This window comes from Falco naumanni, chromosome 1, assembly GCF_017639655.2.
Source record: "Falco naumanni isolate bFalNau1 chromosome 1, bFalNau1.pat, whole genome shotgun sequence".
In the NCBI taxonomy this organism is placed as follows: Eukaryota; Metazoa; Chordata; class Aves; order Falconiformes; family Falconidae; genus Falco; species Falco naumanni.
This window is the reverse complement of record NC_054054.1, coordinates 90,543,009-90,568,426: the sequence shown is the minus strand read 5'-3', so window position 1 is coordinate 90,568,426 and position 25,418 is coordinate 90,543,009. Positions and strand designations below refer to the sequence as shown.

Genomic DNA, 25,418 nt, shown 5'->3' with positions numbered 1-25,418 from the left:
CGGAAGTAGCGGCGCGGGTCCTGGCGCCGTTGCCGAGCGCCGGGCGGAGGCGCGGGCCCGCGGTGGCGGCTGCGTCCCGTCGCTATGAGCGCGGCCGGGTTGGTGTCTGCCACGCCGCCGGCCCCCGCTCCGCCTGGGGCGCCCGCCAGCGCCATGCCCCCCGGCCCCGAGTACTACGAGGAGGAGGAGCTGGAGAGCGCGGAGGAGGAGGACGGCGAGCGGAGCGCTCGGGCCCGCGATTCCGATGAGGGTCGGTAGCGGGGCGGTGAGGGGCTGGGGGAGCCCTGGAGGAGTGCGGGAGAGGGGGGGCTGCGGCCCCTGGGGGCTCTCACCGTGGTGGCGCGTTGGAGGGGACCGGTCGAGGAGGTGCAGGGGGGTGTTTGGTGGAGAGTTGGTCTGGAGCAGCAAGAAAACGCGAAGAAAATGCGGGAAGGGCCTGTTGGATTGCTGGGGTACCCTGTGGAAGAGTGGAAAAGTGAAGCCGATGGAGAGGCGGGATTAGTTTCCCGGGTGAAGGAGAGACAGTGAGTGAGGGGAGAGCCCTGGGGAGGTGGGATTCGGTGTATGGGACCACAGGGCGAAAGCGGTGGAGAAGCCTAGTGCTTGATGCTTAGTCGTATTTCTGTGGCGTGAAGGGGGAAGGAGGCGGTTAAGGTAGCGGAAAGTTTGGGCAGAAGTCAGGGGGAGCGCAAGAGGATGTTGAGAGGAAAGGGGGGCTTTGTAGAAGAACCAGGAAAGCAGTAAAGAGGGAATGGAAGTAAACCCTGGACTGTCCTGGGGTGTAGGATGCATAAAATAACAAGTAAGGGAGATGAAGGACTGTTGGACAGTGCCTGCTGCTCTGTCAGCCAGTCCTCCATCACACCTGGTACTCATGAATGAGGTGCTAGAGCCAAACCTACAGCTCCTTGGGAAAGGTGACAGTGGGGGGCTCTCCTTGCCTGCCCGCACGTAAACTGAGTATGGAAGTCCTTTATAGTGACCTAGACACCTGTGTATCTTTCTTGCAGTTAAAACTCTTTGTTTTATCATTGGTGTGTCAAGCTTTATCTTAATACATATAAGCTTAAACTGTTTGCTTATACTTTAAGAAAAATCTGAGAAAGGTTTGATTTAAGGGGCTGGTGTGCCCCGTCCATATGTAAGGAATGTAGCTGTAGTTTCGGCTTTACAGCTGTACCCTGCTCACCACAACTCCAGCCTGGAGACACTGACCTCTCCTTGGGGAGGAAAGATAATAAATTCTTGGCTACCAACATCTTATAGGTAGAAGCCTGAAAAGGCATAGCAGAAAACTAGCAGTCCCATGCTAGTTTATTTGTTTATAGTTTATATTATCTATTCATAAAATTGGGGGTATCTTTATAGTGGTGCTGGTATTTGTTATGTATAGATGTTGAAGTACTTGCATGTGACATGTGGCTGAGAAGTCAAGTTCAGATCACAGCAAGATTTCTTTAGCGAGACCTTTGTGCTCAACCACAACAGCATCTAGTCATAGTACTTTCATTCAGGTCAAGATGCAGAATTGATTACAGCTGTTTCAGTCATTGTCTTCCATGTATATTATGTCGTGGGTGAAGCTATAGGAAGAAATCTGTGAAATGTTTTTCAGAGTCTTTAAACTGTTTCTCACTCACCTTCGTATGTGTGGGCGTTAATGTAGAACCTGTTGCCTTAAACAGGGAAGAAATTACCAGACTATCTGAAGTTAAAGTTGTTTAGACTTGACGTAAGTAAACATCACTGCAGAACTACCGGAGGATTTACGTATGTTAGCTTGCAGTTGCAGGAAAGAGATGAGACCATTCATTTCATGTCTGAATTCATCTCTCCAGAGGCCTGCCTGGTTGTGTATTTGAGGTTAAATTACCTGAGGTTTGGGGAGGTTTTTTGTTTGTTTCTTTGTTTTTTAAGTAATTTACTACTTGTGGGTTGTGGTTTTATTAAATACTACTTTAGTTTTAACAAGTCATTCTGTACCTCGTTTAGATACTGAGGATGCCAGTGAAACAGACCTGGCAAAACATGAGGAAGAGGACTTTGTAGAAATGAAAGAACAGTAAGTAACCCATTCCTATCAAAAGTAAGCTAATGTTCTGTTTGTTTGGGGTGCTTTTCTGCACAAAACTTTGCAATATTTTGGGCCAAGACTGGGTTTTTTTAAGTGCCTAGTCCAATATAATAGCTAATGAGTCCATATACTTGTATTTTTTCTCTCCTCAGTAACTTTCTCTGTTCTATATTTATTCAAGAAACTTAAATATTGCTGCTGTTTTGGATGAAGAAATAGGTACAAGTTGCTGGGAGCAGCTGAGCTTTGCTGCAAACAAATACTTTTGCAGAGAGATCCTTTAAATAAAATAAGGGATATACTTTATATAAGCCATCTCTTAAACAATAGAATGCTAGTCCTGTCCAAAAGGTGGGTTTTTTGGAGACCTGAAATAGTTCCCCTTGATGTTTAGGTGTATTTGCAGTGCTTAGTGTCCTTGCTTACTGGCAGAGACCTGTTTTTACACAGGTCAGGGAAAACTTGGCCTGTGTTAAAAATAAGAGATATGGTAAAGGAAATGCAAGTTTGCAACAGCGCCAGGAATAGACTATGGGTTTCTTTTTATAATGTCGAGATCCATGTGAGGAAATGCCTTCTGTTTTATAAGTAGGGAACCAATACATAAATATTAAGGCTTGGCAAAGTGGCAGACTGGTTCTATTGTAAAGTTTGTGGCATCTACAGATCTAAATGTCATTTTAGATTTCAGCACTTTAAAAAAATTAAAATCCTATTTTACCCTGAACTGTTCCCAAAATAATTGGTTTAGGTGCATTTTAAAACCAATGGAGTTGCAAGGGTGTTAGACAGAATGATAACCTTTCATTTGAATAATGTTCTTTTAGTTGTTTTTCTTTCCTGAAATTCTTCTGGAAAGTTTTTAATTGTGTGTAAACATGTTATAACATAAACAGATGGTGAAATAAGCTACGTATGCTTGTTTTTCAAAGTGAAGTTGCATGCTCTCTGTCTTTGCAGGATGTATCAGGACAAACTGGCATCTCTTAAGAGGCAGTTACAACAATTGCAAGAAGGTAAGCTTTGAAGGGGATATTTTTTTTTTTCCCCAAACAATTTTCAGCACTTCTCAAAGGTCACAGAAGGATGAAAGTTTTGAAAGGTGTAAGCAGCATCCTTCACTGAATGTCCATGCTCATGCTGCTGCGTGAAAAATGTCAGCCACTTCCCATTGGTTTTCCCTCTGAATACTTGTTAAGCCTCTGTGTACTAAAGCATTTCTTAAAAGTAGTCAGTGTTCTGAAAAAACGGGGAAGGTGCTTATCAAAATAAGCAAACTAGATCTGTCGCTTTCTGATTTCAGATATTAGTATTCGTGTCTGAAGTGTGTGGGTCCTTGAGAATTTAATACTTGGGAATAAAAATGTTCCAGTGGGAATCCAAAATTTATTTCAACTATGTACTCTTTATTTCAACTAGGTACTCTTCAGGAATATCAGAAAAGAATGAAAAAGTTGGACCAGCAGTACAAAGAAAGGATACGAAATGCAGGTAAGCTGAATTTCTTTCTAAGACACTGCATACAACTTAAAGTTTTTATAACACTTGAAGAAAAATAATGGTAAATCTGTCTCCTAAAGAAAAGGAACTTGCTGAAGCAAAGGGTGATTCTGCTTCCAAGGGTATAGTGTAGGCTTGTTTGAGAGTGCACGAAGGGTGATTGAATCTAGCTTGGTTTACACACACACACACCCTGTCAGCATTTTTTGCTGACTGTTTACTAAATGTCAATAAACAGGTTTAATCTTCATGTGTGTGAAACAGAGCAAGTAAAAAAAATAATTTCATTTCAGTCTGGCACCATGCCTATCCTACAGTCTCCCATTTTGGTGTGTTCTTCTGTGCAGCTTGTCTGAAACCTTGACATGCACTGTTTCCTTCAGTTTGCAGGAATAGAAAGTTAGGACTAAGTGCTTTCCTAAAGATCTGTTTTGTGCTCTGGAACAATGAATACAAAGGGTTTGCCGCTGCTGAAACTGTCATTCTGTATAGCTGCCATACTGAATAGGCTGCCTGTACTTTGTGTTCCGCTCTGTTTCAGGAGTGAAAGCCCAAGTTAATTTTGAAAGTGCTTAGCTCTCAGCCCTTCTGGGGTAGCCTTTAGTGTGTTACTGCAGAGAAATGGCTTGGAAATCAGATCTGTTTGCTTGCCCTTGCTCTTTCTTGTTTTCTTTCCAGTAGGTTCTTATCTTGGGTACTGAAGCAGGCCCTTTCTAGAAGCTATTATGTGGAAATGGGGAATGCAGCTGTTCTTCCTTTAGAAAAGTTGGATGAATCCTGTAGTGCCTGGGCCATTACTCTGAGAAATAAAACACAGGCAGTGACAATTATATGATGGCTAACGTACTCCATCCTTTGAATAGTATAAATCGTGTCTTTCTACAAGTGCTTGGGATGGTAAAGGATTCTTGAGGAATTTGAGTTGAACTACTTCTTTTTAACGGGAATCTGTCTTCTGAGATGAATGCAGCTCTAGCGTACGTGAAATTCTAGCAGTAGTGGGTTGTTTTGAAAAAAATAAGACTTAACTGCAACCTTGTTTTTTTGGCTGGCTGCAGCAACATATTTCTTCCACAGGAGGGCAGATGGTGATAACTTTCCATTTTAAGATTAAAAAAAACCCCAACCCACAACTGCCTAGTACTACAGGAAGAATGGTCTTCTACATGTACTCTTCCCATGTTTAGGTTTTGGGGTTTGGTGCTTCTTTTGTTGGGGTTTGGTGTTGTTTTTTTTTTTTTTTTTTTTTTTTTTTTAATTCGAAGGTATTAAAGCAACAGGTTAGATTTACTTGTATTTGATTACATCCATGATACTGCTTTCACACTCAATTGGTAGACCCTTTGCAAACAAAAGGTTTGATTTCTGTTGGGCTGTTATTATCTTTGGTATCTATTTTGTTGGTTTTTAAAATTATTTAAAAAAGCACAGTAGTACTTTGCTACTACAGTCTTCTCCAAAACATATTTGAAGGCTGTGATCTTTACAGAAGTATTAACTATTTCAGGTTTTGCCAAAGCTTAATAATGCTGGTGAAATACGGTGACCTGAGGACTGATCAGGTGCTTTAGTTTACTTTTCTTGACACTGTCTTGAGTAAAACCTTTGTTTTGGGCATTGTGTCCTTCAGGAAACACAAGAAGGGTCCCATCCTGCTTGATTTCAGGTTGTTAGGAATTGCACAAACATCATTGCACACCCAGAAATCCATTCGCCTCATCCGTAGGTCTGACTTGAACTAATCGTTATCGTTAACCTTCAGTGATAGATAAGAATTTCCTTACTTGTTTTCTCAGGCACAAACAGCCTGAAATCAGACACATGTGAGTTGAGCAGTTTAATCTTCTAACAGCTGCAGAATTATTTCTGAACGACTCATTGCTGAAATTCATGATGTTGGCTTAAACTGTGAATTTTTGCCAACCATACATTCAGCTGCATGTTTCAGGCTTCTGTCTGGAAAGTTTGTATCTAATATTAAGTGATTGTAATTAAACCGGAAGAAAGATGGACTGCATGCTTGGTACTGCTGGGAATAGTAGCTAAACTGAATAGTACAGAATAATGCTGTGTAAGCTTTGCAAATCAGCCTGACAATCTGTAGAAAAATTCAGTTAACAACGTATTTTTGTAGGGGTTTTTATAGTTACTTTATTTTCAGCATAAAACTGAAGCAAGTAGAGGTTGGATGAGTGCGTATGCTGTTTGGTTCACTGCCTCGCTTGGCTGCAATACTCAATGATTTAAAATGTTAGGCAAATAATTTTGTGCATCTCTGAAGATAATAAATTAAGTTTCTCTTGTCTTTCAGAACTATTCCTCCAGCTGGAAGTAAGTACTCCCAATTTATCAAAATATATGTTAGATGGAAGAGGTATAAACCTCCTGTTTCATCAAATAGTGCTTGTGCTTGTTTTCCTAGAAGATTTAAAGAATTTTTCTTCTTATAGCTAGTTTTGCTACTTTTGATGTAGTAAAGCTTACTGTTGATATTACTTCTGGACTTTGTCATTAGAGTAGAAATAAAAGAAGTATTTGCTCTTGGGCTGTTCTATGCTAGATGTGCATTTGGCTTGTTTAAAAATGTTATTTAAGGTGATAAATGGTAGTGCTATTTATGAATAGGAAGAACTCTCTGCTAGAGACTTGATATGTTATGCAACATTAAAGTATTTTTTTAAATAAGTAATTCTTTTGCTGGTATAGTACCGCTTGCTTAGTCATTTTTATATTGTTTTCTGTTGATTATGAATATTGACAATCTTTAGGACCGGCTATGATTTTGAACTGAAAAGCTAATCAGTATAGCAGTTGAAATAAGCTGTTGTGATATCATTAACTTGACTCATTGGTTCCTTAGTTAACTTTCTTGTTCTTTTGATTTGCATTAGACAGATCAGGTGGAAAAAAATTACGTCAAGGAAAAAAAGGCAGCAGCAAAGGAATTTGAAGATAAGAAAATTGAGCTTAAGGAAAATTTGATTGCAGAGTTGGAAGAGAAAAAGAAGATGATTGAGAATGAAAAGCTAACCATGGAATTAACAGGAGGTAATGACAAGATAGGCATCTGTCATTTGTCTTATCCACTCTGCCACCGCTTGGAAAAAAAGATATAAAGGCAGCAGTGCTGGTTTGTGTAGCCAGATAGTGTGAAGGCTATAAAGCTTTCCAAATGCCAGGAGATGTAGAACACAAATTGGCGGTCTTTTAATGGAAAAAGCAGTTCATAATAAAACTCAGTGACCTGAATTATGAACTGGTGAATCAAAACAGTGCCAGTGAAGCAGCAGAGTGGATAGGCTTTCTTATGTGCAAAAAAAGGGCTTCTTTAGTTGCTGTGATTTGGCAATAAAAGTATTGAGATATGCCACAATATTGGCCTAGCTGGCAGTGCCAGCTTGTAATCTGTATCCTTTTTTTGCTCCAGTAATAGGTGGTCAAGAAGTTGAAGGAAGGCACGCAATAAAGGTTGAAATATGCTATGTGTAGCTCAGAAACCTATTTTCTGGCTTTATTTGTGTCCAGACTCTGGAAAATGGACATTAAATGAACAGATTTCTTTCGTGAGACCAGTTGGTACCCTTGGTGCCTTGCCAGTGCTTTGTAGTAATTGACACAGTGGACCTAAGTAGAGGGGTAATTAATTTCCTCCACAAATTGTGTTGTGTTGCTGTGATGCTGAACCAAAAGTCTGATTTGATTCTCTCTAAAAGCAGCTCCCTCACTTCATGGACAGGTTATGTTGGTTGTGTTGTAGAGGCCTGTCCATGAGTTAGACCTTTGATATCTTTCTTGCATAGTAGCTACAGAAATTATGTAAGCTGATAATTTAATTAGTGTTCAGAATTGAGAATTAAAAGCTGCTTGGATGTATTCAGGAGTGCTCTTGGCTTTGTACAAATGGTTAGGGCTAATCTAGTCTGGAAAACAGCTTGAGCTATGCAGTTTCCCTGACCTCTGAGGTTTTTTTAATTACGAAGTCTAGTCTGGTCTTAGCCTTAACTCTCCTATTGTTATCCTATGCCTATGTCTGTTGGGATGCAGTACTAATCTTGGAAGGAGATTTTTTGTTAGTGGATCAGGTTCTGACTTGATCTTACCTTTTGAAATCTGTGTACCAAAGTTCTAGGAGTCTGAAGGAATCCACCTTCTCTGTCAGTGAAACAGCTGTTAACATCAGGATTTGGATTTGCAGAGTTAAAGGGAGACTGAGGAGGGGTAAAAAAGTATTTAGTTTATTTGGGGAGTAGATTAATCCTTTTCAGGGAAATAAGTTCCTTTCCCATTGTTGTGTCCTGAAGAGGTGAGCTGTTCCATTAAACACAGCTCTAGGAGAAGGCATGTAAGGAACTGTGGAGAAGAGATCCATTCTGTGTGTGCTAGCCCTCCCTTATCTCCGTCCTTCCCAACTAGCAGAAGTGCACTGTAATTGCTTTAGAAGTAACTGATTTTGTTGTAAACATGTTCTGGAGGCTAAAGAAATAAGAATACTGAAGCTGACATTGTTCTTTGGAAGTTCAGCATTTACAAGGATGCAGGTTAGCAGCTTGATGGATAGGCTTGTCTGTCAATGTTGGGAGCATTGCAGCTTCATTGGGTTGCAATAGTTGCCTCCTGTTCTGGAGCAGTGTTTAGTGGTTCTTAACTGTTAAACCTCATGCAAGACTGTTTCAGGTTAAATCTGTTGGTGCGTTAGCAGCTTGTCAAAACTACCTTTATAAAGTTTTCAAGAATCTTTCAAGAATCTTGAGGTTCTTCAAATGTTTAACAGTAAATGTAAGACACTCAAACTCGGTTTTTTTCTGAAAACTTGTTCAGTGCTGACTTTTAGCTGACTTGTTGCAATTTTAAGATACAGGATGCCAAGATAAAGAGAAGAAAATTGTTCTCTCTGCCTTATTCATGTTTTAAGCAATATAGCTAAGAGGTCTGTGACAACTCATTTGAAACTAATTTTTAAAAAGGAGAAAAAGCCTTCTTGGCTATATATCACCTCGAGTAAGTGCCTCAAAACTCTCTTCTGAGGCTCTTGTAAATTGGTCTTAACAAATGGGAAGAATAGCTTACGTTCAACACAGTAAAGTACATTTTTAGTGTCCACAGGGCTGTTAATGTTCAGTGGTTTTCAAATTCAGCTTTGAATGCTAGAGATAAGGTTTCCTTTGGCATACATTCGGTGGGTGGCACTTCATATTGTTTTTTAGAACTTTTATCATAATATTTGTTCCCTTGAGGTGTGGCATGGTCATCCTTGTTCATCTTTTGAGATAAGGAGAAAAGTAATTTCGTGTGTTTTAAACATGCGCAGCTGCTCAAGATTTCAGTGTCTAGAGGGAGCCAGAGGCTTCATAGACTTAAGTGCTACCTAGAATGTGATTCAGATGTACTTAAAGATGAGTGAATATTTCTTAGCCCATAGAATGAAAGGTGGGATGATGCATTTAGTATTGAAGATGTGATCTCTTGGTTGCCAGTTCAAGATGTATCTTCATAAATTAAGGAACGCTTTGTGAGAGTTTAGTTCAGTTAAGGCTACCTGTGGATATTTGTACAAACTGTTATTTCAGATAATTACTTGATGATAAGACTTGTTTCAATTTTAAAGTTTTTTTCTCTTCCACAGTGCATATGTTACAACTTATTTCCTGTCAACTGCTGCTCTGCATGTTATTAATTAGGTTCATTTCATTAATCGTAATTTGAAACACTTAGAGAATCTGAATTTAAATACTATTTGTGTTTAAAATTACTCCAGCAGACTTGTATCAGTCTTGAATGCAGTAATTATCTGTATTTCTTTGACAAAGCTATTTTTCGAGCTCGAAGATGAGAAAAAAAGCAGTTGATTTGTAGCCGACATTTTACATGCCATTAACTATCCAAGTTTTGTCAGCAAAGAACTCCATGAACTTTGCCTTCTAAATGATCTGTTCAAAAGCAGATAGCATTAGCATTAAAGAAATTTGCCCTGAATCCTTGTAGCCTCATTGTGCTTGTTATCTGTACCTGAAGCAGCTGTAAATGAAAGCTGTAACCATGGCATTGCAATGCTGTTACTGAAGAGTGACCTAGTGTGAATGAGAACTTGTATTTGCTGTCAGCAGTTCCAGGTTGGATGCTGGAAGCTATCACAAAAAACATCCAATTTTCTGTATGAAAGCGGAAGGATTATTTTCCTTGTGCAAGAAGCAGCAGCTTTGTACTCCTTTCCCTCTGGTCTTATCAGCTCTCCAACTTCATTATTCTACAGATTCAATGGAAGTGAAGCCTATTATGACAAGGAAGCTGAGGCGACGACCAAATGATCCAGTTCCTATCCCAGACAAGAGGAGGAAACCTGCACCTGATATCCTTTCACAGTCATCGGAGGGCTATTGGAGTTGAAGCCAGCCTGCTACCTGCACCTGTGTTGTTTTGTGCAGAAAGGAAAACGAAATTAGGTGCTAGGATCAGATTTCAATCTAGGCAATAGTGAAGCATGGTTTGTCATACATAATGTGTGATAATACAACACAACCAGTCTTTGGAGATCCCTTGGTACCCTAACTTAAACTTTACAGTGTCATGAGGTAACGCATTTTACTTTTTTTTTCCTCAGTAAAGATAGTTTGAAATACTTCAGGCAATTTTTCTCACAAAGGAGAAACTTTAAAAGAACATTATATATAAATTCTGAGGTAATTGATTCCGTAGATAGTAAATGGCTTTTTACATAAGCCAAAGCTTTTCTCATATCAAAATGTGACAAAACCTTTGCCAGAAAGATCGTATTTGTCGTATCAAACTAGTTTTTCCCTTCCTGATAAAGGCTTCAGATCTCTAATCCGGAGAGATCCATAGCATAAGCAAGGAGTGCTAGATTTGTTTTTTAAAAAGATTAAAATCCATCTTGGTTTTATATATCAGGAGAGAGAGAGAAAAAAATATATATGTAATCCTCTACTGCCTTCTTGCATGTTTCTTTTAATTAAAATGTCCCTTGGCTTCTGGAAATACATTTTTAGCTCTTCTGTGATGATAGGCACTTTTTCTATTTGTATATTAAATTCACCTGGAAAGGAAGGCAATGATATTTGCTTTGCAGAGGCTTATTATTAGATTCCAAACTTGTTTGGCTTAGATTAAAAAAAACTTATCTTAGGACTGCTGAGTGACTCACATTTTCTGAAGGCAATATCGAACCTTGAACTTCTAGAGTTCATGCAGGACGGTCACAAGCGTCTCCAGTTTTAATTAACCTCTTTCTGGTTGGAGATTCTGTTCAATCTTCCAGGAAGAAAAATCTATTTATTAGTGCCCCTATCTCAGCCAAAATAAATGAGTTTCATAGTGAACGTGACCTACTAATTGAGCATGATACAGCAGCCACGGTATGAAACTCTGTCTGCCTTTCTTTCCTGGGGAGAGGATTAAAGTTCATCAGAACAAAAATCCTTAAAATGCAGCCTAGCAATTAGTAACTTTAGTTTAATACTTTGCATGCTTTTGATTTAACAGCTGTTTCAAAGAAACACTGTAGATTAAAGCTGGAGAGAGGGTCCACTGCTTTGTCTGGATATTGTTTTTCTTCTGTGTACTTAGGTTTTTCTTGAGCAGAAGTGACAGAGGAACAGTAGATGAAGGGAAGCAGGAAGATCCGATTATGAAACTACACGTAATGACAGCAGAGGTTTAATAAGTGTGTAATACACTAACTTCTGTGTTCTGAGATTTTGGTTTTGTTTTCAGGTGAATGGTAGGCTCTTATTTATCCTCACCCACACAAGGATGTGTTTTGTGCGTCGGTTTATTTTCTGGTTGCTCTTTGAGGTTTTTTTTGTGGAGGTTTTCCCTTTTCTCCCTATTTTTCTATTCCTGCTTACTGAGTTGCAAAATGATGAATTTCTTTTCCTAGGTTTGGGTGGGATTTGGCTTTACCATACAAAATCTGAAGTGAGTCTGTTGTATTTCAGCTTCCCAATTGTTCTCTACAGACATGCAAGATGAAAAGCACTGAAAACACTAGTTTGTTGTTTCCATGAAGTAAATGTCAATGCACTAAAGGTTTTTCATTGATGGTTATGTCTGAGTAAGTTACAATGATTTGGCACTCTTATTTGCTGCTAAATATGAGGCTCTGTGGAGATAGATCTGTATTAATTTATATAACAGAAAAAGCTCAAGTGTGACACTAAAGTCTTATGCAACTTTACGGAAACCTTTTGGCTTACATTTAGTGAAGTGAAATGTCATCGATCTTTTAATTTGTAGCCTTGCTTGTCAAGAGCTTATGGCAACCTTAATTCTTGATACCTCAGCTAAATTATTTGTTGACTGATGAGCAAATAATGGAGGACCTGAGAACACTGAATAAGGTAGGAATTACTGCTTGATTTGTATTTCTTTGTTTTAAATAGAAAGCTAATGCTTTACCCTGAAGAGAACGGAGCTTTCTGGTTTGTTCCTTTTTGAAATGTGGGAGTATTTCATCCCAATAGGCTTTCTCAAGTAACACAATAAAAGATTTAGCAAGATGGTGTCTCCTCCCTTTTATTTTAAAAGGTTTAATTAACGAAATTACAATGACTGTCATCTGAAAAGGTTACCTTTTATCTGAACCAAGTGATGAGCTATCTCGAGTTTCTTCCTCCACATGGCTGAACAGATGTTAACATATTTTTCTGTGAGATCACAGGCTGCTTTTGTTTTAGGGGTTAGTGTGGGGTGGTTTTTTTCCAGTTTTCCCCAGCGTTGGGGAAACTGGCTCGAGTGCATTGTTTACAATTTTTCTAGATTTGATTAACCTATTGCTTTCTTGCTAAATATTAAGGCTTATCTAATTTCTTTGAATAGAGTCTGCTCATTAAGGCGTTTGAGGATGGTGGTGGAGCATGTGTGTTTTTTGTGCCAGCTGTTGAGGCGTCTCTGATGATTGATTTTCCTGTATTTCATGTACCTTAAGATATGCTAGGTCATGTTCAAAAATATAGTGTATTAGGTTTGGTTTGTTTTAGTGTATTATCTGAATGCTCTGAAGGTCAGTTTGTAGACCTTGTGCATCATGATACTGATTATTTACACCTTTGGCTGTTTATAGCATGCTGTTCTCTTTATGTGTTATGTGTGTTATGCCACTTAGCAGTACATTTAAAATAAGAAGCATTTAGAGTATGGAAAGCAAGACTATCTGAAATTATTACTGCAGACTTCTATGGCTCATGTCAGATCTTTTAACGCTTTTTTGCTCTCTTTCCATGTAGCTTAAATCACCCAAGAGACCAGGTGAGTTAACAGTTGCGTTGGAACTCGTTCACAGTCATGCTGTTTGAACAGAGAATTATATTGTAGACTGACTGTATAATTGCTGACTGTGTAATTTGTCTGTATAATTGTTTTGACTGTGTAATTGCTGTTCTTTGTGTAGCTGCTGTGGCAAATGGGTGCTGTGTCAAGTCTCTTCATCTGTTCTGAAGTTTGTCAGGGGTGGGAAGGGAGGCATATGCATCTTTGTCCTATGCCCAAATGTTTCAGCCAATCTGACTGTGTGAAGAGGTCTTCCCATTATATTTAGATGCATCTGGGCACCTTGCCTGCTTGTTGGATAGATGGGGGGATTGAGAACTTATGGCTTTATGCCTTCATCTCTCTAGATGTGTCTGCACGCTTCATTTCAAGGCAGAGTGGAACCAGCTTGCTGAAGTAATTCTGACCCTGCTTTACTATAGATTAGAATTAAAACAAAATCAAGGACATATTATTGTCTATGACCTACCTGTGAACATTTTTTCAGATAAATGTTATATTTCACTGAATATTATAATTTGTATTTTCAAGGAAGAGGTTGAATTATTTGTCCCAATAGAGAATATTTTTCTGATGCAAATGTGAGTTTGTAGTTTTCTGTGCTTATTATTTCTGCTTGATATGACCTTATTAATTGTAGTTCTGCAGTCAGATGTGCCGTGGTGTGGTGGACACATGCTGGTCTTTAAACACAGTCTCTCTCCCGTTCTCAGCCTCTCCCTCTTCTCCCGAACACCTCCCAGCTACACCAGCAGAGTCTCCAGCACAGCGCTTTGAAGCCCGGATAGAAGATGGAAAACTCTACTATGATAAGAGATGGTAAGTCCTGGTGAATTTCTCTTTTAATCACTTTGTGTAGTGAGGAGATGGCAGAGAGAAACTGCTTTTGTAAAAGAATTTTAGAACAGAAGTGTTTTTCGGCAGAGGTTAGCAACTTCTCCAAGGGTAATCATTGTGTCTTCGGTAAATCAGAAGTGATAATGGAGTGTTTAGACCGCATAGACTTTTAGGAGTAACTACTGGCTTAAATAAAAGGAGACTTAAATCTTTTCCATGGAGTCAGTGGTACACACTGTGACACTTGGGAAGCATTTTTGTCAAAGCGAATGTTAAGTAAGAGAGCCAAGAGCAGATGCGGTGTGATGTAGCTGTGAAGCTGGTCAGTCAGGATACAGGTGCCCTGTGATTGCAGGTACAGTGGTGTTGGCAGTGTTCACAGTCCTGCTGTTCAGTTTTGTGGAACGCCAGCCCATTGTTCCACAAGGTGGCAGAAGAAATGTCGTGCACCAGATGAGCAGAATGAAAAATGTTTCAAATAAAGCCAAATAACCTTTAAAGATCAAACGCACATGGGAGAAGCAACTTCAGAATTGCTGATTGAATTTAGCTGTGTTAAGTTTTATGGGTATGTAGCTGTGTAAGCCTCACAAACCACGAGGAAAATATTAAATTCTGCAGAGAAATCTTACTAGGTCTTAAACTTAATCCATGAGGCATACAAAACTGGATAATCAAGGGGGTGATCTAGTACTCCTTGAGCAGAAAGCAATTTACAAGTCATATGCTTACATGTAGCCTACTTTAGTGTTCTGGTGGCTCAAAATAACAAGTGACGGGGTTGTAATTTTATCACGGAAAATGATGGGTGTGAAGTTTTCTACACGTCAGCCATCTTGTACAGTTGGTCAGTTTTTCCTTCTGCTAGTCTTCTGACAGTGAAGTTTCATTGAGGGTTCAATGTATGCAGCTCTGATAAAAGCTGCTGCCTGGAGCTTAAACTTCCATGAAGTGTAAAGCAAAATGAGCTGAACAGACCAATTATTTCATAAATTCATGAAGGTTTTTTTTGCTTTTGTAATTTTTTTTTGTGTGACGTGACTATCCTCTGGGATATATTTAGATGAATAAACTGTTCTTCAGAATTTTTAAGCGTGTGGAGTACTGAAGTGTTGCTCAAGTTAAAAAAAAAAAAAAAAAAAAAAAGATGGAATCAGAAGTAATCTGCCAGTAAAGCTCCCATGAAATTTAAACCTGGGAGAATTTCAGTGAGCCCAGTGAATTACTCAAAAGTACCAGCTCTCTCTGAAAGGTATCTCGTTGGGACACAACACTTAACAGATATTTTCATCTTGCTGAATTCAGTTGTCATGGGGCTCTGACTGTTGTCTTTCCCTTGTTCTTATGCTGGTTTTAAGATAAGTATTGTGCATTTTTTGGCTGTAATAATCCTGCTTAGATTTTTTGATTGATAGTAATAGTACTTGTGCAAAATAGATGGTATTTTAAAATAATGAAGTAACTCTTGATAGTGGGAGGGTAATTTTTTCTAAGGTGTATTAAGGCTGTAGCTGCTGGCATGCACCAGAAATAATAAACCTGACAGCTCAAGAGTGACTACTTTTTCTGTTTCCTGATGGCAGCCATGAAAGACCATTATCTCAAAATAGTGAATGTTTAAGGCTACTAATGGACTCCCTAAGGTCTCGCAGAGACATTTCACAAACATGTCTCTGAAGCGGAGACTTTTATATAGTGAGTTTCGGACGGATGTGGAATTAGACTTCAGGTTTTTTTTACCCTGAGCCAATTTGCTCCATGCCCCCCTGTCAGATCCTAAAATACAGTTCATTGTAAAACAAACCATCTTTTTGCTTTTAGCTTTGTCTGCATACAACAATGCAGAATGATTTCAATCTTCTGATGGAGATGCAGTTGAAAATCTTGGCCTCTCAGCAAAATATGGTGTAGCAGAAAGTAGAATTACTTCTGCTTGCCTCACTTGTCAGCATTGTGCTGTATTTTACCTACTGCAGAAGCAAGAGTTGTTTGGCACTTTCCTTCTCTTTAAAGCCAACTTAAATTCCGTCACATATTTCATCTGAAGGATTTTCCTCAATTCTACCCCTCTGTTCCCTGTGGGTATATAAACTCAGCAAAAGCCTGAGACGTGAGTGTGTAACTGAGATGTACCAGGCTACTGTGCCTTTAGCTGACTTGTCTCTCTGCATGCGTGGAGCATGGGACAGCTGAGACAAGTCTTCAGTGAAAAAGTGCTGAACTAACTTGTCACCTTGCCTTTTCTGTGCACAGCTAACATAGATTTACTGATGGACGGCAACTTGTGATGTGAAATCCAGGGACTGAAGCCTGCGTTATGTGTGTTATTAGCTTTGGTATTCACTGATAATCAAAAACTGAAAGAAAGAGCTTTGAGTGGGAAAATTATTTCATTATCTGTGCAGGCACAGATAACACTTGAGAGTTGTCATTTGCAGTGCTATCTTCTGCACTCGGAAGCTTGTGCACTGATTGTATCAAGATCATCAATTCTCCTTGCTTAAGCATGCACAGCATGGTGTGGTAGGACACTTGCTGGACTGAGCTTTTTGTCTTATCTTTGTGAGGTCTGTTTTTTTGTAGTAGCTTATACCATTCCTTGATATCAATTAATGACATCTGGGTTCAGTAAACTGAGATGTTTGGGCTCAGATCATTGTTGGTATTGCATTGCACTGGCACCCACTGACTGACTTTGTGTTAAAACGAGGGAGAAAGAATAATGGTCGGGCACAAATGTCTAAATGTTGCAGGATTTGGGTTGGTTTTTTTTCACCTAGCCCAGCCTGTTGGTAATTGGTATGTTTGGAAGGCTGAAAGCTGACACTGTCATCCTTGTTAACTGGCAGGCAGTGTGAAAATTCTGAGTACGTGAGCCAGTAGGAAGTGATTGTGGGATAAACTATTGGAAGACTTCCATATTTACAGTATGGTTTTTGTAGAAATAACTGTAAAAATTATGCAAATTCATGTGTTTTGACAAATGGCTGCCAGCCAATCAGACTGCAGGGAGTTGCATACTGGGTAAAACATCTCTGCAGTGATCCTGCAACTTGGCTTGCCCGGTTCAATATGAAGCACGTCGTGATTAGGGTAAAGGTGGAAATACAGTTATGCTTTTATAACTATAAAGCATTTTGGTGCTCTCTTGATTAAGATTCTTTACCTACAGATAACCTGTTTCAGTGTAAGTCTGTCTACGGAACTCTCCGAGCCTGAATGAACCAGTGCTTGCCAGAAACATAGCCTTTGAGGAAGGCAGGATCATAAAATTAAGCAAGTTTACAAATTTCAAAATTTTTATTTGGTTTTATACAAAATGCACTAAGAAACAAATGGATATGCTTAGATATGGCCTCATTATAGCAGTTATATGCAGCTTCTTACAGAGTCAGTTACCCATCACTTTACCATTTTGGGTATTTTCACAAAATAAGACAGTATTAGAAATTTGAGGTCTCTCTTAATACACAGACTGATTGAGTACAATTCACTTTTTTTTTTTTTTGCTGGTGGTGATGAACTGGTAATTGTGTATTGGGGAATGTGAGTAACTTTTGAGTATCTGTGATTTGCCTTGTCATATTTTATCAGGCGTAATATGGAATTGCCTTCTAAAATCTGTCCTGTGTCTGAAATATGAAAGGCTAGTTTGATTAATTCTTGAAATATGGGCTTATTGTTAAATCAGTTTTCCTATTTTGTGGCTTGGTGCTCTTGTCTTCACGTAATCCGTGTATAGAATTGAAGGGGAATTGAGAGCTTTATGCATTTTGAAGTATCATTTCGAGGCAAAGTGTGTAGTATCAGACCACCCACTGTGTTGTGAAGATGGGGAAGGTGGTGTGGAAAGACAGATTTCTTGCTTGTAGAATCCTAGGCTTATCAATCTTACTAACGTTGGTATTCTCAGTCTTTGGACAACTAATGGTTTCCTGTGTTTCCATTTTTTTAATTTATTTTTTTTTCCCCAGGTACCACAAGAGCCAGGCTATTTACCTGGAGTCTAAAGAGAACACTAAGATCAGCTGTGTGATCAGTTCTGTGGGCGCCAATGAGGTAGTGGGCTGCTTTGTTTTTCATGGGAATGGGAAAAGCCATGGGTCAGCATAGGCAGGTGGATGGCTTTCTAGTAAGGACTAGGAGAAAATCAATATTACTTTCAGAAAAGATGAAGCTGAATCCAAGATAAAACTGGGTTGAGAGATCTCTTCTTGAGATGGGAAGAGACTTGCTCTGTTTCTGAAGAACAATCCTATATTTTTCAAGTAATAGTTTGATAGGAAAAATGGGGAGGACAGACATGTTGCATCTTATTGGCAAGGCATTCATAAGTTCAATTTCTATTATTTCAAGAATATACTTGCAGTTATTATAATGTAAAACTTAAACAAAATAAAATCCCACTGGAAATCCAGAAGAGGGTGAGGAAGAATTTTGTCACAAAATTTAGTTGTTATAAAGGAAGAAAGTTCTTCCTGCTAAACCTGAGTGCATGTGCTGTGAAGTAAGCTGGCAGCATTTATCCCCTGCTTGTGAGGTAGGGCGGGTGACTCATTTGTCTGAGATTTCCTTGTGGCTAATTAAGACTTGGAGAAGCAGGTGAGGAGAGGTGTGTGCCTAAGATTGATGTGAGTATTGCTGCGGAATAAGCCTAATGCTTAAGCAGCACATCAGTTGGGCAAAAGGAGCAGTTTATTCTTTGCAGATTCCAGACACTTCCAAGGAAAGAGATGACAGACTTGAATGCACTTCTCTTTAATCAGCCAATAAAGTAACTTTAATTTGTTTTGGCAGCTAAGGGAAAATATTTTATTTTCAACAAAATGAGTTGCATATGGGATATGCTTTGTATCACAACTGTTCCCTTTGCAATAACAGTTGTTATGCTCAATGCTGGTTATTTAGATAAGTAGTAGTAGTGTGCTAATGAGCGCATTAAAAATACAGTCCTGCTAATTTGATTAATGTTATTACTGTTAACTTAGAACATTAAAACCCAATCTTTTGGGACCATCTTAACTGAAACCTGAGGGAAGTGGAATCCGTTAATTATTATTGCATGAATTTCACTTTAAAGTGAGACGACGGATTTTCTTTGGGGTTTGTGGGGTTTTTTTTGAGAGAGGCTGGGGAGGAGGCATGGCACTTGTCTGCCCTGTGATGGTTCATTGCAACAATGTAAAGTCAAAGGAGATAAATACTTCGCAGAATACTGAAATGAGAAGGTGGTTTCTTATACAAGGTGCATGCCACATTCAAAAGTGTGGTTGCCAAACTATGATCTTACTGGTTCCTGCTGGAATTTAGAATCTAGAAGGCGGACCTAGATTTGAGGTGTCTTAACTGTAGACTGGAGTCAAACGTTGATAGCATTTCTAAAGGGAGCCAAGTTATTCAATGGAATTTTACTGGAAATATCTGTGCAGAGCGTTTCCCCACCAGCGTTTCCATTAGTGCTCAAAGTGAAAAGACTTAACTAAGAAACATCAGAGATATTATGGCATACAGTTGCCTTCTTGTGGCTGGGCAAAGCAAGCAGTTAACACTGTTATCGGAAGTATCTTTGTTCATACGAATGTCTAAATTAGTTTCTTTAAACTGGATTTGAGTTTTGTAGTTGGCCACAGGCCTCTAACATGGATTCTGAGCTATGACAATCCCCTTTAAAAAACCAAAAATACCTTCTCAGGCCCAAATTCTTTAAAACTTGGTGATGTGTTTAGACCTAAACAGAATATATTTCTATTACTTTCAATGTGATTTCCTTGGAAGCTGTGAATCAAATATTGCATTGGTGGAAATCATTGGCCAGGTGCATGGAACCAGTTCAATCATTTGCCTTTTGACAACAATAAACTATTCAGTATATGCAGGAAAGATTTTTTTTGTTGTTGTTGTGTTGGGGTTTTTCATTATTCCCACGAGTTTATTCAGCAATCTCAGTTTGCTGGAAGTTCGGAAAAGGAGGAAGCTTGTTTTGCTTTCACAGTCTAGGAATAAAAGAAATTCAGAGATGGATTTGGTGTTTCTATTCACCATCTCCTTCGGTTCTTTAGAATTTATAGATGTTACATTCTGATGGCAAAGTATATTGTATGTCTAAAACATCAGTTTGAAGTTCAGAGTATGTCTTGATGCTTTTATTTTTCTGAACACTGTTGGGGTTTTAATGTTTAAGTAATTTAGCTGTTGTGGTCACTTAAAACTGAACTTCAGTTTTCTGCCAAATGGAGCTTAACAAAGCACTTAACTTTAGCAAAACTAGTATACCATTCCATCATACTGTGATAGAATGTAAAACTGTACATGTTTATTGTTCAGTGTAGTTGCTCAGAGTTTGTAGATTTTTTAATTCTTTTGGTTATTAAAACATACCAAATTCTTGGAAATATTGCAGTAGAGATATGATTATCACTGTGGATTTTTATTTCTCTAGGGAAATAACTGAAGTACAAATGCAGGCAAATATTAGATTTATTTTATATTGAGGGCTTGTGTTAATAAAGTCAATTTATAATTAAAATAAAAGCTAAATCAGTCTACAGTGTCGGGCCTGTAGCTAGTATGATATCTAAAAAAAAAAGTTCTGGATAAATTGCATGCCAACACTAACTTCATAATCCTTTGCATCAGGAAATAAGGTGTTTTGTCCTAAATACTCTAGTACTAAGAGCTGGATAACTCTTATTTTCCATGTGTTTATTTAAATATGTATAAATGCATTAGAACGATAAAATGCAGAAGAGATTTGCTCAGATTTTATTTTTAAAGTACAAGTACTTGCATCTAAACTTCTTGAAAGTGATTTCAAAAATTCTCTTGAGTGTCTGCCTCCATGGCAGCAATTTGTCCTTTGAAATATACTGTATATACGCAAGTTAGGTGAATTCTTCCATGCAATTGTTAAAAAAGAGGCCCTTTTATCATGAGATAAAATTTATTTAATACATTGTGAGAAATGCTTCACAGAACAAAATCAGAATAAGCTTTTCATTTGACTAATACCTGTCTGGGTAAATCCCAGGATAGATAATTTTATGATCTGTGGATCTAGAGAGACTTATTCTTGATTAAGTAAAACTTAATGCCAGAGTTCTGTTATGATCTGTAGCAGAAGGAAACTTACTTTCTTGATGATGCTTGGAAAGAGTATTATTTTCTTTGTGACTGTTCTGAGCAGGAAGTTAAGGTGGTAAAGTTAGAAACCTTATTTTTGTTTTCCACTCGGGTTGCAAATGCCTAATGTGGGGAGGGAGAAGGGGTTGAGCTAAATCATCTGTGCGCTTTGAGTAACAGAGATGTTCAGATCCAACAATGAGAATACTTGGACTGACTTGTCTGTGTATTGCTTACTGTGGGTTTTCCCTTTTTCTCCCCAATATATCTCCCTGCTGCCTCTTTAATTTTTTTTTCTTCTTTCATGCAGATCTGGGTGAGGAAAACCAGTGACAGCACAAAGATGAGAATCTATCTGGGACAGCTGCAGCGAGGTGTTTTTGTGATTCGTCGACGATCAGCTGCCTGACTGTATGCTCTTCCTTGGTCTTTTTTTTTTTTTTTTTTTTTTTTAAAACTGATAGACAAACCTCTAACAGAGAATGGCAGTCTGTTCACTCATCTTAGCGGCAGAGAACACTTGTCATGACCTCTTAACAAGACAGTTTGTGGCTGGCCACATAATCCCCAGTAGTCCTTAAATCTTTAGTGATACCCAAGCACTGCCCTGGACTATTTCTGGATTTTGCATCAAGCTTCCATATGCTTTCTTTATATTTTGGGTGACTATTTAAGAAGACTTTGCATCATACTTTTTTCATCATTGTTCTATGATGCATAGATGGGACTCATATGTTGAAAACAACGTAACATTTATGTTTTGAATCAGACCAATGGAAAAAGCTTTGCTTGTCAAGACCTGAGGTTATTCGTTCTTTTTCGTATTGTTTTCCTGTGAGGCTCAGGATGTGGGCAAAAAGGAATTGTTTTTGCCAGGTTTCGGCTGCAGCTGAGAGGTGCGTCTGTAATACCTGGTAGATGACATCGGCTTTATTGGATGAACTCTTTAAAGCCTTGAGCACTGAGGCTTTTTTAAGAAAGTGTGAACAGCTTAGAAACTGCTGAGAATCCAGTTGATTTTAATGTAGTTAAGCAGTCACGCGTGGTTAATCAGAAGCTTCCGTTTCTCTTCACATTAAAAACCCCTTCAATGAACAAGCAAGGAGTATGTCTATTTGCTGAAGTCAATTACCTAAAATAGGCAGATGAGTATAAACCAAAGGTTTAATTAACTGGACTTTCCAGATAGTGAGAATGTATGTATGAGTATAATCACTCATATGTAGACAGACAAAAGGTAAATTTCACTCCTTACTGATGTTTAGAGTAACAGATTATGCTGGAATCCTGCTGACAGAAGATACTGGGTCTTTTCTATCTTCCATAGAAGTCTGGTACAAAGTAGAAAGCAGCATTGAGGTGATCTTAGTATGTAGCTGAGACTTTCATTCCCTAAAATGTCGTGCAAAGGCTTCCCTTTGAAGGGTATTTTAATTACTGGAGATAACAGTGGGTTTCTACACTTGCCCTCCAATAGCACAAGTGAAAATGTTCAAGTAATGTACTCCCAAAATGTTTAAAGATCTGACTCTGGCAGTCCTTTATTATGACCAAGCTTTTTCTAATGGCTGAAACCACCAATGCCGTCTGTGACTGCATTGGCATGAGCTACACCGTGCGCTGGCAGTGCTGTCAGATCTTTGCCTTTTGTGCAAAAAACCATTGTGCTCATTTTGATTACTGGACAAAAAGTAACAATTTCTGCCTTTATAGTATTTGTCACTTTGAGGCATTTTTTGGTTTTGCTTTTGAACGACCTCCTTTTTGAGCATCGGTTGGGTCTTTCTTTCATCTCTGGATAAATGGAGTATTTTAAATGACTGTTTCCATTTCTTTTACTTTACTGCAGTTGGGTGGCAGTCACATCCCAATAACTGATGTGTGTACGCTGATCTGGTGTGAGGTGTTATGGCTGAGTTTCTGGGGTGTTGCCTCTGTGGCTGAGACACCTTACCTATTTTTACTGAGTTTAGAGTTTCAACTGGATCTGGAGCTTTGGCAAGGAAAAGAGAAGGTGTCTGTTTCCCACCCCTTGAAAATGTGCCATCTTTGCTGCAGCGTTAGTCAGGTGGAAAGTAGCAGGCTGTGTTTTGTCAAGTTAACAGCATACTTAATATAATTTAGCATTCTCTGCACGTGTGACAGGTTTCTAATGAGGTGATGATGTACCAAACAGGATTTGTCACTGAGCCTTAAAATGAACATCACAGTTCTTATAATAAAAAGTGCTAAGTAAATAGCAGGATTTATTTCCTACCTATATCATTTTATCAATATATATGTTTGTGGAAATAGCTGGGAGCTTTGGATCAGTCTTGGGGAAATATCTTGTCATCCTGCTAACAGCAGGTGATCTCTCTGTTTTGGGGTAACTTTAAAGGTATTGGTAGAAGCATGGAAGTGCAGCAGCTCTTTTGGAGCCGGGCATGGCATAGGTGCACATTCTGTAAGCTTCATTATGTAGCTTCAATGCCACGTCTTAGTCTGAATCAACATCTCACCATCCCTATTCCTTGGCAGAAACAGGAAAAAAATTGCTGCTTTTGCAGCCAAAAGACTGGCTTTGCATCAGCTGTGGTCTTACGTTGCAGGTGTTAGGAGGGGAGATGAGGTGGGGTGGGGACACACACTTAAAGTTCACACCCTCATCAGGTGTGAAGAGTCTTCTGGAAGTGACTACCTGTGGGACTGTTACACCATTTCCCTCTTCTGTAACCCCTCTGTGGACAGGCAGCTGCTGAGAAAGTTACTGTTGTGATAAGATGGTGAGGTGTTGTAGACAATCAAGGAGTGTGCAAGTCGTAGTGGGAGAAAACAAGCTCAGAAAGAATGAGGACAGTGGGCAGCCAGGGTGGGAAGGAAGAAATGTAACAGTACGGTTGTATTGACTGGGGAGGTGGGTTACATAAACTGATACTTATTCAGGGCAGTATTTCATATGGAAGTTGTCAAAACTTGATCTCAAACTCTTTACTCTTTCACACCGATCTTGAATCTCCAGGAGGGATGTATGAGGTTTGTACAGCTTCCTTCTGTCAGTTCCTTGCTCACTACCAGTTCTCCAGTGCCTCTGGATCAACCTTTGAATGAGAATTTCTGCTTTTGACAGTCCCGAGTAGGGGCTTGGTGCCCTCTTTGCTCAAATTTAGCTGCTACACTGAAGGTATTTTGTTTTAACGCTACTTCATCCTTAGCTTCTTATTTTAATGAAATGGAAGTTTTTCTTGCCGTCGTTGATCACCATAAAAAGTAGATCTCTCTCCTAAAAAAAAAAAAATACATGAATATTGTATCCTGTTTTTTCAAGCAGGCTGTTCTGTAATGGCCTGTGCCATTTACAAGGCTGGAAATAATAAAAATGCAGTGCCTTACTGTGCACTCAGGGAAGCTGTACAGTTTTTTAATCCTAGAAGGCTGTTCAAAATGTGTTGTGGTAGAAATGAAGATTTCCTGCCACTGGTTGGAAAAATAGAGACAAGTTACTCAAGGAGATGGACAAGGTCTTGCTTAAAATCCAAGATAAAATTGGCTTTTCCGTCTGCTATTTGCCTGTATAACATCAGTCTTCTGAAGAATTCAAACCGTCAGTGAACAGAAATGGCTTCGCTACAGGTATGAAAAGACTTAATCCTCATTATGAACAGAGTTTAAAGCAAATTTAAGAAATGGTTTTAACTCCCAGTTGTAGTAATTTTAAAGAAAGATGAACCAAAAATAGACTTCATTGAGGGTTAAATTGTAGTCTGCTGTTGACTCAGATTAAGCATTGTTTTTTGTTGCCTCAAGAAATTGACTGTGGTGTTGATCAAGTGTAAAATAAAAAATTCCCCCCTCTCCAGCCATTAGATGTTCAAACGGGTGGGAAGCCAGATCAGTGAACGAACTTCCAGTGGCTTTTTGATAGTATACTCACTGAAAGGTTTTGATAGAGGCTTTTTCCTAGGATGAATGCTAATAAAAGAATTTGTCATTTTTAGCTCATATGGTTTGTCTGAAATTTTGTAAAGAGACAAGGTGATTTCATGACAGAAGTCTAGATTGTTGCAATTTTTTGTACATTTTTAGGGAGCCTACAAAAATAAAGCCTTAGAGAGCAAGAAATTGCTGTGACCATGGTGAATAACTGAGGTTCTTCCTCTTTCAGAAAGAGAAAAAATAATAGACCTTTTAGGTTCTTACTCCATAGAAGCAAACAGCAAACACAAAAGGGTTAAGAACATCTAAAGGGGCATCTAAGGCTTGCTATTATCAGTTTTGGTTTGTCCAATTATAAAAGTTTAATATATTTTTAAGTATTGAGAAATTACTTTAGAATGAATGTTTCATTTTTATGTGATTTATTGTGAAGTTTCAGTGATAAAGGGTCTTTTCATTTCATACAATTAAAAATATTCCACTGTTTTAATGTTATACTGAATGTGGGAAAGGCCTTTAACGTTTAACATCAGCTCAAAATTTTGGGATGCCAAAATATCTTATAATACTTTAAGTACCCATCTCTTTACAGTGGAGTCAATGCTGCTTATTTAGATTCCTCCTTTTTATGCAAGAATGCTTTTCTGCAAAATACTGATTTCAGTTTAGTTAATAAATGTGCGTAAATAAC

At 38.7% G+C, this 25,418-nt stretch overlaps 1 protein-coding gene across 1 annotated transcript; it reads left to right on the top strand.

Annotated features, from left to right (window-relative positions):
• On the top strand, positions 1–25,418 carry SUDS3 (SDS3 homolog, SIN3A corepressor complex component). The gene is made up of 12 exons (XM_040605753.1): positions 1–250; positions 1,993–2,062; positions 3,035–3,090; positions 3,494–3,565; positions 5,886–5,905; positions 6,466–6,622; positions 9,825–9,920; positions 11,867–11,928; positions 12,814–12,835; positions 13,570–13,675; positions 17,668–17,752; positions 21,123–25,418. Exons 1-12 carry the CDS (start codon positions 85–87, stop codon positions 21,219–21,221), a joined length of 1,011 nt encoding a protein of 336 aa, XP_040461687.1. The 5' UTR covers positions 1–84; the 3' UTR covers positions 21,222–25,418.